General features: G+C 59.7%; 1 protein-coding gene across 1 annotated transcript; it reads left to right on the top strand.

The window, feature by feature from the left end:
• The first annotated feature begins 513 nt into the window (after positions 1-513).
• On the top strand, positions 514-10,035 carry KLF16 (KLF transcription factor 16). Its single transcript, XM_081137095.1, has 2 exons — positions 514-1,126; positions 7,790-10,035. Exons 1-2 carry the CDS (start codon positions 670-672, stop codon positions 8,089-8,091), a joined length of 759 nt encoding a protein of 252 aa, XP_080993221.1. The 5' UTR covers positions 514-669; the 3' UTR covers positions 8,092-10,035.
• The last annotated feature ends 2,472 nt before the right edge of the window (positions 10,036-12,507 follow it).

The following is a 12,507-nucleotide window of genomic DNA, read 5'->3' as shown; positions in this document are numbered from 1 at the left end:
CGGGGAAGGGGCGGCCTCCTGCCGGCCGCGCGCCGTGCCGTGGGATGGGCGTGCCCGAGAAGGGGAGGGGAGCGCGCTGAGAAGGGAGGGGTGCGCCGGGAGGGGGCGGGGCCTCCAAGGGGGGGAGGAGCGTGCCGGGAGGGGCGGGGCGCCCTCCGCGGAAGGGGGCGGGGCTTCCCCGCGGCGTAGGGGCAGCTCTGGGGAGCGGTCTGAGGGCCTTTCAGCAGGGGAAGGGGCGCGTCAGGAGGGTCGAGGTCCGGGCTTGGAACCCCGCGTAGAAAGGAGAGCACAGACCAGGAGGCTGGGGCGCGCTCCCGGGTAGGAGGGGGCGCGTCAGGAAGGCGGCTCCATCCGCCGGGGTCCCGCCCCCGGAGGCAGCGCGCCGCTCTCGGGGCGCAGGAGGGCGCGCCGGGCTGGGGGCGTGGCCGTGGCGCCCCGAGGGGGCGTCCTCCGGGCGGGGCGGGACGTGGCCGCCCCCGCGGGCTCCGGTGCGTCAGGGCGCGTCAGGCGGGGCGGGGCGGGCCGAGCGCGGGCGGCGGCGGCGGCGGCGGCGCGCACCGGCCTCCTCCTCCTCCTCCTCCGCCTCCCGCACTCGAGCAGCCGCCGCCGGCCGGACGGGCGCCGCTCCCGCCGCTTCTGCTCGGTCCACGCAGCGCGCCCTTTTCCGGCATGTCCGCGGCGGTAGCATGTGTGGATTACTTCGCAGCCGACGTGCTCATGGCCATCTCCTCGGGCGCTGTGGTGCACCGCGGGCGGCCGGGCCCCGAGGGCGCGGGCCCAGCCGCCGGCCTGGATGTGCGCGCGCCGCGCCGCGAGGCCGCCCCACCCGGGCCCCCAGGGCTGCCAACGCCACCCTCCAGGGCTGCCCCCGGCCCGGGCGCCGGAGCTGCCGCTGCGCCCCACCTGCTGGCTGCCAGCATCCTGGCCGACCTTCGAGGCGGGTCCACTGCGGCCCCGGGGGGCGCCTCGCCCGCCTCCTCCTCCTCGGCCGCCTCGTCCCCGTCCTCCGGCCGCGCCCCCGGCGCCGCGCCCGCCGCCGCCAAGAGCCACCGCTGTCCCTTCCCGGGCTGCGCCAAAGCGTACTACAAGTCCTCGCACCTCAAATCGCACCTGCGAACGCACACAGGTAAGTCCGGCTCGGGCCTCTTAGGCCCCCTCCCCCGCCGGGACCCCGAAACTGCGTGGCGCGTCGGGGGCGGGGTGGGGGGCGCGCCCGGGTTGCCGCCGCGCCTGCCGGGAGGGCGGGGCCTCAGTGGGTGGGGCGCGCGCAGGGGGCGTGGCGGCCACGCGGTCGGGTGGCGCGCGGAAGGTTGGCGCGGCGGCCACGGCGGGGGCTCACAGGGCACGCGGCGCCGCGATGTCTCGGAGTGGGGTCGGGGCTCCCAGGCAGCCCCCTTCCCCGGTGGCTGCTTTTTCTTTTATTTTATGTTGCGTTCGGGTCTGAGTGGTGTGCACCGTGGTTGGAGCACTCAGCTCTGAGGTCCCCTTCCTTCCCCTCCTCTGCCTCAGTTTCTTTAGCTGTAGAGAGGGACGAGGAGCAGTGTCGCTGTTTCCGGGATGGCCTGATGAATTCTCCCCAGAGGGCAGTGCAGCGCCTGGCCCGGCCAGGGTGGGGGGAGTGTTTTAATAATCGGAGAGCAGGGTTGGGAGTGAGGGTTGGGGCCTGAGTCCGGAGGAGAGAGATTTGAGAGGGGGATCCCCTGAAGGAATCAGGTCCTCACCTTTATGTTTGTTGGCCCCGCTTGCTGCAGAACCCGGAAGGTTCACAGGGTTGTGGGGTAGGTTTTTGGGATACTGTCACCTCTCACTGCCCAGTGTGGGGTGGATTAGGACTGCTAGGGATGCTTGGAGGTAGGGGGTGCTGGTCACTCTTTCACTGTCACCCTCTTCCCATGTCCTGCTGTTGGCCCCCTCTCCTCCTGGTAGGTTCCCACCCTCCACCCTGAGAATGACACTCAAGTTTTGAGTTTGGTCTGGGGACCCGGGATGGTGGGCCTTGGCCCAATGTACATGCTCCCATTGTTGGGACACGTGGACAGGGTTCAGGAAAGCAGGTTGTCCCCAGTGGTGTGGCAGAGACATAGCTGGCAGCCTCAGGCCAGTGGCCAGGCCTCAAATGCCACGTGGGTGCTAGCAGCCCCCCTCCCCACTCTCCACTCTTCCTACCTCTCCTTCAATCCCTGTCCCTTGTCCTCAGGGGATAGAGGCTCTGTCCATCTGTGAGCACAGCCAGGACAGGACTTGGGTGGCGTCTATATTTTCTTAAAAGGACCTACTATTTTCCTCTGTGTGATCACTGGATGTTGTTTGCTCTTCAAGATAATGGGGTCCTTGTGTCTTTGGGAAGGACATTTCGGGGGTCTGTGAAGATGGAGAAGTACCTCTCTGGGTAGTGGGTTGGTGTTTAGGAGTTCAGTGCCTCATTTGGGGTGAGTTTCCCGTTTCAGTAGCCTGGGGGGCAGCTGAAGTGGGAGACTTGACAGAGGGGACAGGGGGACCCCATCTCTCACTTACCACAGTGCCTTTCCACTTGTCCCATCTCTGGCCTGAGGTATTTGTTCTCAGAACCTTTTGGGGACCCCCCCAGTGCCCTGACCTGGTTTGTTCCCTGCCCCCCCATTCTGTCAGACTTCTTGGATGGGGTGAAGGGGGTGGCCAGGCCACCTCCCACCATGGCTCCCAAGGGACACTTGGGGTGTTGCAGGGATGGGTGCATATGGTGGGGAATGGAGGATGCCATCTGTGCTGGGTCCTGCACCCTGTGGGAGCTGTGGCTCTGGATGTCGTGTCTTGAAGCTTTATATCAAATAGTGCAAGAACCTAGTGGGGCACAGCTCCTGGACCCATTTGGCAGTTCCATTTCCCAAGGATTTTGGACACTTGTGTGCTTAATGATTGCTTGTTCAGTGTCTCCCTGATTCCCAGGACCACCAAGCCCTGCTGGAGTCTGTGTGAAGGCCTTTTGATTTTTCTGGCCCCCAGTGGAGCTTGTTTGGGGGGCGGGGAATCTATGCGCATCCTGGGTATCCCAAGGCTAGGAACAGAATAATTAGAGCTAGTTGTCTGCTCAGCTGTCCCCCCCAAGGGCCCTTGGGAGAGAGTCCTGCCCCCTCCCACCCCTGTCTGAGGTCTGTTCTTTCTGTAAAGGCAGTGCCAGTCCTGGTCTAGCTTTACTGTACAGATGAGCAGACTGAGGCACTGGAGCAAATGGTACCCTCATCATCCCTGTTTCTTTTGGTGCATGGGGGATGAGGAGGCCAGGAGAGGCCCTGGGATCTTTTCACAGGGCCATCCAGCTGCACAGGGTGTGGGTAGGGCTGTCCCAGCAGGCAGCCCCTGGCCCAGCACTGAGCTCTCCTGCGTGGGGCGGGCAAGGACTTTGGAAGCTGCTGGAGATGTTGACGCGTTGCTGTGGATACGAGAGAGTGAGAGCAGGGAGATGGGGCGGGGGCGGTAGGAGAGGCTGGCTGTCTACTTGCTCTCCCAAGCCTCCCTCATCTCCGGAGGGCTCTCCTGCCTGCGCCTCCAGTGCCCAGCACGTAGTCAGCCATGTGTGCCTCGAAGGGGCTCAGTTCCTCTGGGCCCCCACCCACTGGTGCCAGGAGCTTTTCCCAGTTGTGACAACAGTAGAATTCCCCAGACATCTAGTGTTCCATGGTGGGTGGGTTGCAGGATTACCTCTAGTTGAGACCCTGTTTCACTCTAAAGCCCTATTTTAGTCTGAGAAATAGTAGCTGAGCACCTACTGTGGGTAAGGCACTGTGGGGATCCCAGTCCTGTCTCCTGGGACCCTGGAACCTTGGGAGTTGATGGAGAAAAAGTCTTCCTTGGAAGAAGAGGCTTCTCAGTAGAGACCTGAAGCCCTGGGATCAGGTGGGGCAGGGAGGGGTGTGTCCCAGGAGAGGGGATAGCACCCTGGCTGCAGGGGGTGGGGGCAGGGGTGCTGGGGTGAGGATTTTGAGGAGGTGGTGGTGTGAGGTGGGGAGGGGGAAGAGCAGCCTAAGGGTTCCATTTAATCCCAAGGGCAGGGTGGGGGACAGGCGGGAGCAGCTGGGCTTTGCAAAGGAAAATCCGTTTATGGAGAAGAGATTAGAGGTTGAGGCGAGGAGAGGGGTGGGCTGATTTATGAATTGGGTAGGAGGGGGAAGCGTCAGGACTTGGGGGCAGGAGGCTAGGGTGACCACCAGTTTTCTGATCCAACAGCCCAGGGCAGTGGGGTGGTGGTGATGATTATAGTTTGCTGAAGAGTCCCCCAGGAGGAGAGGCAGATGGGGAAACTAAGGCCTGGAGGGGCAGTAACCATGCCCCCCAGGCAGAGTTGGGAGCTCCCTTAGGGTCAAGTGGGGCTCAGGAGATTGGTCGCTTATCTGAGGTTGGGGCAGAGGGACATTGCTAGGCCTGAGGGAGACATGGGTGCCCAGGAACTGCCTCCCCAGCTAGTCCCCTCCAGCGGGCAGGGGTACAGAGAGCAGCTACAACTGGCTGCAGGTGCTTGTGCACCACCAGCTGGGGGGTGGGGAGGCCCCCCAATATTGCAGGGAGTGATAACCACCCCCCACCCAGGCTTCCTGATAAAGGTGGCCCAGATGGCCAGGCAATGGACAAATGATATGGGGGTGAGGAGCCGGCCTCCCAGGGAGGGAGTGGGGCTGGGTGGGTTGCTTTCGCCCAGTGATGTTTCAAGAACATCAGGCCTCTGACACACACGTACTGGGTGCGCCTGTGGGAGCTGTTCCCCCTCATCTCTGGCACCAAGAGCCCCTCTCTATGCCAAAGATGCCAGTCTGTTAGGAAGTGAGCTGGGGCAGCCTGGGTCGTCCAGGAGGGAGGAGGGGGACAAGGGAGGGACTGCAGATGACTATCATTTTAAATAAATGGGCATAGTCCTAGCTCCAAACTCGGGTGGTAGGTAAACAAGATCGGCAAACATGTTAGCTGCTGCCTAAGCTGAGCCAGAAGTCTGGGCTTGAGTTCCTGGGCCTGTAGACTCTTTTCCAGAGATGTATTCAGTATACCAGGTTGGGGGTTGGGATGCATTATCACCTCCAGGAGATGCTGAGCACAAAGATAGAAAAGCTGGGAAAGGGGATGGGGTAGGGCAGGGCACCAGCTGGGTAAGGAGAGACCACTCTGAGCGGTGACATTGAGCCTTTGTGTTGGCTCCTGGCTGTCCCTAGTTAACCCTGGCCCAGCCAGTCACAGGGTCAAGTCTACCATGGCCTTACCCACAGCATACTCCCCAGCACCTGTTTCAGCCAGGTTGCCTGGGGCAGCCAGCAGGCCATATCTAGGGCCCTCACCAGTCCTGAACCCCTGAGTGTTCCACCTTTCCCCGACAGTGGACTGTGAGAAGGTGGCAGGACCTGGCATCTTGCAGGCATTTGCCCAACATTGTGGGAGTGGAACTACGTGGGCAGCAAGGGCTGGTATATGTCCCCACGCCAATGAGCTGTGTGCGGTGGCTGTATTCCCAGCGGCTTCAGCTGCCTGCGACCTGCCCTGGTGGACACTATCGCCACTTGTGCAACCTGCTCTTTCTTTGTAAGGTGGAACTGCTGGGTGGAGGGGCGGGAAGGTGGGGACCAGCCCCAGCACCCTAAATGGGGAAGTGAGCCTACTGCAGGATACTCTCCCCCCTTTTGCTCTCCCCCATGTGCCCTGCAAAATGGCGACATGACTGTGTGTCCCTCAGAGGGGTGTTGCTGCCCCAGATCCCAGGTTTAGTCCAAAGCCAGCAGCCCTGCCCTGGTAACCAGATTCCCCTTCCCCAGATCACTCCTCTTGAGTGGTTGCCACCATTGAGGTGAGGTTGGGGTCCCTTCTCTGGCTCTTTTGAGCCCCCCTGGTTCTGGAGAGGACATCACTGCCACGACCCCTCCCCCAACTGCTGCTAGTCTTGCCTTGTGGATTGTTTGGGGGAAGTAGGGGGTGTAGAGGAGACAGCCCCAGGGATTTGGGGCTGTCTTTGGTCTTAGGGACAGTTTCTCTCCCCTCAGCAGCATAGTTGTGGCCTGTGACTCCCCGGGAAAGGTGGCACCAGTACCCTTTTCCAGACACCTGGGTTCACACCCTCCTAGGGACTGCCCTTCCCCAGCTGTGAGCATGAAACCTTCTGGGGGGCCTGTTAGGCTTCTGAACCCCTTCTTCTGTTGTGCTGGAGGTGTTCATGTGCTGCTTGGAGGAAGGGGTGGGGGAGTGGAGGCTTTAGTACAGCTCTTTCCTGGGCCAGGGTGACGGCTGAGTCCCCGTGGAGTCCACCGGTGTCCCCCACTACAGCCCTTTTCTCCAGGGCAGACCTTGAGCTTTCACAGCAGAATGCCACCAGGTTACCCTGAGAATCCTGGCCCTGTTCTCCCCATGGTTGCAGGTCTGTTCTACGGTCCCTCCTGCTGTCTCCTGGTCATCTCTGTCTGTATCCCCCACCATGGGTTTGGCTTTGGGAGTCTTATCTGACCCCTGGCTGAAAGCCCCCTTCTGTCTGTCTCCCCCCAACACCTGCCCCCCACCGGTGGACGAGTTCCCAGAAAAAGGGTCAGCCCAAGACACTGAAGTGTTCCAGAGTGAACCTTTCAGTGTACAACCCATGAGGTAACACCCTGATGGGGCTTTGCCCCCAGCCCTCCAGCTGGCTTCTTTCCTATGTGGGGCTCCATCCAGTGCCAGGAGGGGTGTTGCACATGCACGTGGGCGCCCCTGCTCGTGTGTCCACATTCTATATACACACGCCCACACACACTTCAAAACCTCTGGGCATCCAGTGGAACAACACCAGGAATCTCAGGCTCCCAGATACTTAGTGCAGAGTCCTGCAGGCCGCAAGCTCCAGATGCCCGGCCCCTTGGCTGGGGTGTGGTGGAGGTCCAGGCTGGACTGTCTAAGGTTGGGGCCGTTGGGGCCCTTGGGGCACCTGGCCAGCTGGGGAGACCCTGGGGGTTGAGACCCCCGGGGGGGGAATCAGTGAGGCTTGGATTGGGGGGAGGCAGGATGGGCAAGGCCAGCTTGGGCAGTGGGTGTGGTCTGCAGAGGAAGTTGTAGGGTGACGACCTGCCCATGCCTCTGCACCCCACCCCTTCCTGGAGGTGCTACGTTGCAGACCTGCGTATGGGGCCGTTGTACCTGAATATGCAGGGATGCAGGTGGCTCAGATGGCCCTTCACATGTCTGTCTACACGTAGAGGGGCCACAAGGGTCAGCCGAGGAGTTGGGCATGGGAAACTGCCTAGATTGTGTCCCCCACTTTGCACCCCAGGTGGTCATTTCCAAAAGGAGGGAGTTTAACTGGGGTCGCTAACACCTAGGAGGTCCCAAATGCCCCAAAGGAGGGGTAGAAAGGAGTAGTGTGAGGGTGGGGACTGCGAAATCAGTTTCCATGAGGAGAAGCCCCTCCAAAAACCCAGCATGCATCTGAGCCTGCACATGTGTGCAAATACACAAGGAGAAGGAGACCCTCATCACCATGGTGGTGCTGTGGGGGCTGGTAGAATCCAGCCTTTGTAGGTTCTACGTTTAACCAACAGAGTTCGCACAGCCCTGTAATTACTACAAGTTCCCAGGAAATCAAGGACAAGGATATTCATTAGGGGTTTGTGAAATGAGCAGGGGTCTTTTTTTTATTTGTTGCATTTACATGGTTTAAATTTATACCCAGAATTCAGCCTCTAGAACCCGGGGTGGGGATGAGACAGGTGTCTGGGATACTTTGGGATCTGATGTGATGTCCCCCTCTCCCTGTCCCCACACCTACAACCCACTAACCACTGTCTCTCTGCCTTCTGCCTCATCCATCCAGGTGAGCGCCCCTTTGCCTGTGACTGGCAAGGCTGTGACAAGAAGTTTGCACGCTCCGATGAGCTGGCCCGCCACCACCGGACACACACAGGGGAGAAGCGCTTCCCCTGCCCACTCTGCTCCAAGCGCTTCACCCGCAGTGACCACCTGACCAAGCATGCACGCCGCCACCCTGGCTTCCGCCCGGAACTGCTCCGGCGCCCGGGCACCCGCAGTACCTCTCCCAGCGACTCCCTGCCCTGCAGCCTGGCTGGCAGCCCCTTGCCCAGCCCAGCACCCAGCCCAGCCCCTGCTGGCCTGTAGGGCCCATCCAGCCTACCCGGATCTCGCCCCGTCCAGAGCACCAGCAACATGCCTGTTGTCCAGGCACCCTTCCAGCGTTCCCCCTGAGGGCCCTAAGATGCCTCTAATCCCCTCAAGAAAGCAAGGAGGGGGCCTGAGACTGGACTGGGGTCAGCTGGACCTTTTGGAGATGCCCCCCTAACCCTCCATGGGTAGCTGGGGCCCATGTCTGTAAATAGCCATGACCTATAACTCTTCCCATTTGCTAAATTGGGACCCCAGGTGGGTGGCCGGCAGGTGCTCCCCTTTCCCCTTAGCCACTTCCCTGCTTTCTGGGATATGTGGGGGGGGGCAGGAAAGGTACCCCCTGTCCAGTGCTTGGAATCAGCCCCAGGCCCCTCTCTCTAGATTGGGAAGAAGTGAGCAAAGAGCCATAGAGGAACCAGGGGTGACTGAGGGCTCACCTGTCCCCATCCACCTGCCTGGGGCCCCTCACCCCATGGAAAGCCATTGGAGATGTTCAGGGAAATGGGGTGCGGCCTGGCCGTCCCCTACTCGGGTATTCGATCTCAGGTGTTCACAGGTTCTGCCCCACTGCCCACTGGAGGCAGAGGGGCAGGGGGAGGGGGAGGGTATCCATAGAGTCTGGGTTTTGCTTCTGAGATGAGGGAGGGTGGGAGAGGAACAGGGTTCTTCCAAAGAGTGTTTGCCTCACTTTGGTGATGGTGGTGGGGGGTGGATATGAGGATGGAGTGAATGCCGGCTTATTTATTTTCTTGTCTCTGCTGGCTGGGGCCCTGTCCTGCCCCCCTGGGTGGGTGTGTGAATGTGAGTGAGAAGCTGGTGCCACAGCTACTCCCTGCTCCCTACTTTGGCCTTCTGCAGCATCAAGTGACAATCATTCCCTCCCCTTAGGGACCAGACAGCCACTGGGCTAAATGCACCCCTCCCCACCCTGTAGGTGGAGGTGGGAGCCCTGGCTCCATCCTGCCCCTTGCTGCATGTTCCTCTGGGCTGCCAGGCCTGGACCAGTGATTGAGTTACCACCCACTAGGACAGGAGGCAGGAGGACTGGCCTGGAACCCCCTGGGAATAGCTCGTTGTGTTTTTTTGGACCGGGTAGAATATTTTTTCAGGCACCAATCCCTTTCTTGATCTGAGCCACTGTGGGTGGTCCATCATCCTCAGGGGATGAGAGTGTGAGGGGAGGGTCCTCATGATCTGAACTTAGGGTGGAAAGGCATGGATACCATGTCCTCTGGTAGAGTCGGATTTCATTTAGGACCAAGGGACTGGGGACCCAGCCTCCTTGCCCTGGAGTGGGAAGGGACCCAGGATCCCTGCCTCCAGACCCTAAAAGGGCCTGTTGTGTGCCCCCCTTCCCCCATTGGCTGCAGGAGGTTTGTGGCATCTCTATTTGTTCCAGAGTCTGCCTTGTGTCCTGATTGGGGGCTGAGGGAGTGGGTGGATGCACTGTTGTGGACCTGGACCCTCAGTTTGGCAGGATCCAGAGATGGGTGCCTGGGGTCCTTTTGCAGCTGGGCTGGGGAGGATCTGTCTTCAGGTTTGCCTACGGGCAGATCCTAAAGTTGGTTCATATGCTCGCAATCCTTACTCTCCCAGAGGTGAAATGCCTTTGTCCATGAGGGCAGGGCGGTATATGCCCCATTCACCTTTGTTCTGTGTGGATGTCCCTAGTTGTCCCAGGCCTGACAGGTGCCTGTCCACAGATGGACTTCAGGTCCCAGGGCCCAGGAAGCTGAGAACGCTAATGTCTGGCCCCTCTCCAAGGGCCTGGAGAGACCTATGCCATCCTCCCTCATGGGGCCAGTGGTAGCTGTGGCCTTTTGGGGGGGGGGGGAGGTAGCATCCCTAGGGACTTGTGCTTTCTGGGGTGGCACCCCTCTTCCCTGCCCTGCCTGACCATATCCTTGTATTTAATTAAATAAGCCCTTTTTTAAACCCAACTCAGTGCCCGTGTGGTTTTTCCCATTGTGGGACCGCAGCAGGTGGGCTCTTTCCCATTTGCCAGTGTGGCCTCAAGGTCACCAATCTTCTGAGGAAACTGAGGCAGAGGGCTAGTGAATTCAGAGACCTGATGGGGGTCTTGGCAAGTCCACAGTGGTTGGGATGCAAAATACCCTACAGCCTTAAACTCTGGGGAGGGGTCTACCTGCAGTAGGGCATGCTGCTGCCTAGTGTCACCCATGCCTCTAGCAGCTGCGACCACTACCCATCTTCCCGCTCTTACCTCCCTACCAAGACTCAGTAACGCAGCGCAGGGGAGAGGCTGGGGAAGCCCATGCTCTGGTGGACGGTTTGCTGGAGCTACTGGACCCCAGAGGCCCCCGCCCCAACATCCGTGCCTCACCAGGCTCCTGTGTTGAGTCATCCTGCAGCTCCTATGTTGTATGCATACTGTATGCTCTCAGTTGGGAGAGGGGGCCCTTAGGGAGGGAAGATTAGCGTCCCCGGGAGCACTGAGAAGCTGGTGGGAGCTTTGAACCCCCTCCTAGGAAAAAGGCATCCCAGATTCAGGCAGTCTCCAAAGCCCTGAAAGCTGGTGGGCCTGCGGTTGGGGGAGTGAAGACCCTCTAGGGGGCCTTTTCTGCTCCCCACTCCGGGGGAGCCCATGGCCCTGGCATCTGGTGGCTGCCCACACCGCGGGCTCCTGACCCACTTTCCTCAGGGTCCTGCCCTTGTGGCCATCAAAGTTGCCCTCATTCTGAGCTCAGGCTTTCACTTTTATTTGAGGAGAGCCTCCCTCTTGCATTCCCTTGCTCCTACTCCACCCATGTCCTCTTTCTATCGGATTCTGACCTGCAAGACTGCAGACATCACTCCCTGGACCCCTGTCCCCCTCTGCCAGGCTTCCCTGTTGTTTTGCCGTGGAGTTCCTGGCATGCTGAAGTCCACACGCCTGCAGCCCCTCCGTCTCTCCTGGACACTCCCACATGCCCCAGAAACAGCTCCAAGGTGTCCCCCCCTGCCTCCTGGACACTATGTTGGCATGCGGACCACTGACCCTTCCCCCCAGCTCAGGTCCCCCTGTGCGCAAACGACACCTCCAATCCATCGCCAACTGGACCTTGCCTTGAACCCCAGACCCAATGTTCCCAGCCCATCCCGAGGCTGCCCTTCTGCATCCCTGCTCTCACCTTCAGTTGGCAGTGCTATCTTTCCAAGGGTGCAGGCCAGAATCCTTGGGGTCATCCTTGACCTTTACTCTTTGTCTCACCACCCACATCTAGTCCACCTGGAAATTTCCCTGAAGCTGCACCTTCAAAACATATCCAGAATCTGCCCACTTATCCTCCTTCCTCTGCCTCCGCCCAGCTCCAGCCCCCATCATCATCCACCTGGAGCACCTTAGTTCCCTCTGCCCTGGTCCCTGGCTCCCACCCTCACCCCTACAGTCTGTCCTCCTCATAACATCCACCAGAGGGTGGACGTGAGCGCTTGAGTCAGGTCCTGCAGTTGCCCATCCCGACTGTTCTCCCTCAGCAGCCACCATAAGGTGCCTGTGAGCACCTGTCAGGCCCTGCTCCTCTTCTGCCCACAGCTCTCCAGGGTTCTCACCTACCTCAGGATAAAAGCCCAAGTTCTCTCAAGGCCCACAAGGCCCTGCCCCACCTGCCCCACTCCACACCCCTTTCCTCCCTGCCCTCACCTCCTCTCCCGGCCTTGCTCACTGTGCTTCAGCCATTCAGGCCTCCACAATGTTCCTCCAACATGCCAGGCATAGACCTGCTGTAGGGCCTTTGTGTATGTTGTGCCCTCTGCTTGGAATGCTCTTCCCTTAGATGTCTGCTTGGCTCCTCTTTACCTTCAGAACTGCTCAAATCCCACTTTCCCATAGAACTATGTGGATCACTCCTTTTCCCAGCCCTACCCTGTTCTACTACTCCAACCCCAGCACTTTCTGCCTTGTATCACGCTATCTCATTTACTTATTTCCTAAATTTCCTGTTGTCTGTCTCCCTCCGTCAGGGCAGGGGGTCTCTGCTTTGGTCACTGATTTTCTAGCACTGAGTCTGGCATGGAGTAGATACTGGGCAAACATTTGTGGAATGAATGACCAAGGCCATTGAACATAAATGGCACTTACTAGTGCGAGCTCAAGGATGACTTCATTTCACCTCACTAGCATTGTTAGGGCTACACTCAACCCTTCTGTTGTTGGTGATGGAGAGGTGTGGAGAGACCCTTGGGTGACGGGTCTCAAGCTCAAACGTGCTCAGGGCCAGATGGCTGAAGTAAGGAGAGAGGTGGGCTGAGAGAGGGGAGAACTGCTCAGATCTCCACACCCTGTTCACAGAGGGCTCTTCGGCAACTGCTAGTTGGTGGGGCCAGGGTAGCCAACGGTTCATAGAGAGGGTGGCAATTGCAGTTTTTATGTAACATCTCCCCAAATTCTAAACATGGGCAACAAATTTA

This window comes from Miniopterus schreibersii (genome assembly GCF_964146895.1).
Source record: "Miniopterus schreibersii genome assembly, chromosome: 4".
In the NCBI taxonomy this organism is placed as follows: Eukaryota; Metazoa; Chordata; class Mammalia; order Chiroptera; family Miniopteridae; genus Miniopterus; species Miniopterus schreibersii.
Note: the sequence above shows the minus strand (reverse complement) of the source record. Positions and strands in the feature narration are given on the sequence as shown.

Coding starts and splice junctions, on each gene's coding strand:
- KLF16 (XM_081137095.1), top strand. CDS start 670: ATGTCCGCGGCGGTAGCATGTGTGGATTACTTCGCAGCCGACGTGCTC. Junction 1,127..7,789: donor GCACCTGCGAACGCACACAG/GTAAGTCCGGCT, acceptor TCATCCATCCAG/GTGAGCGCCCCTTTGCCTGT.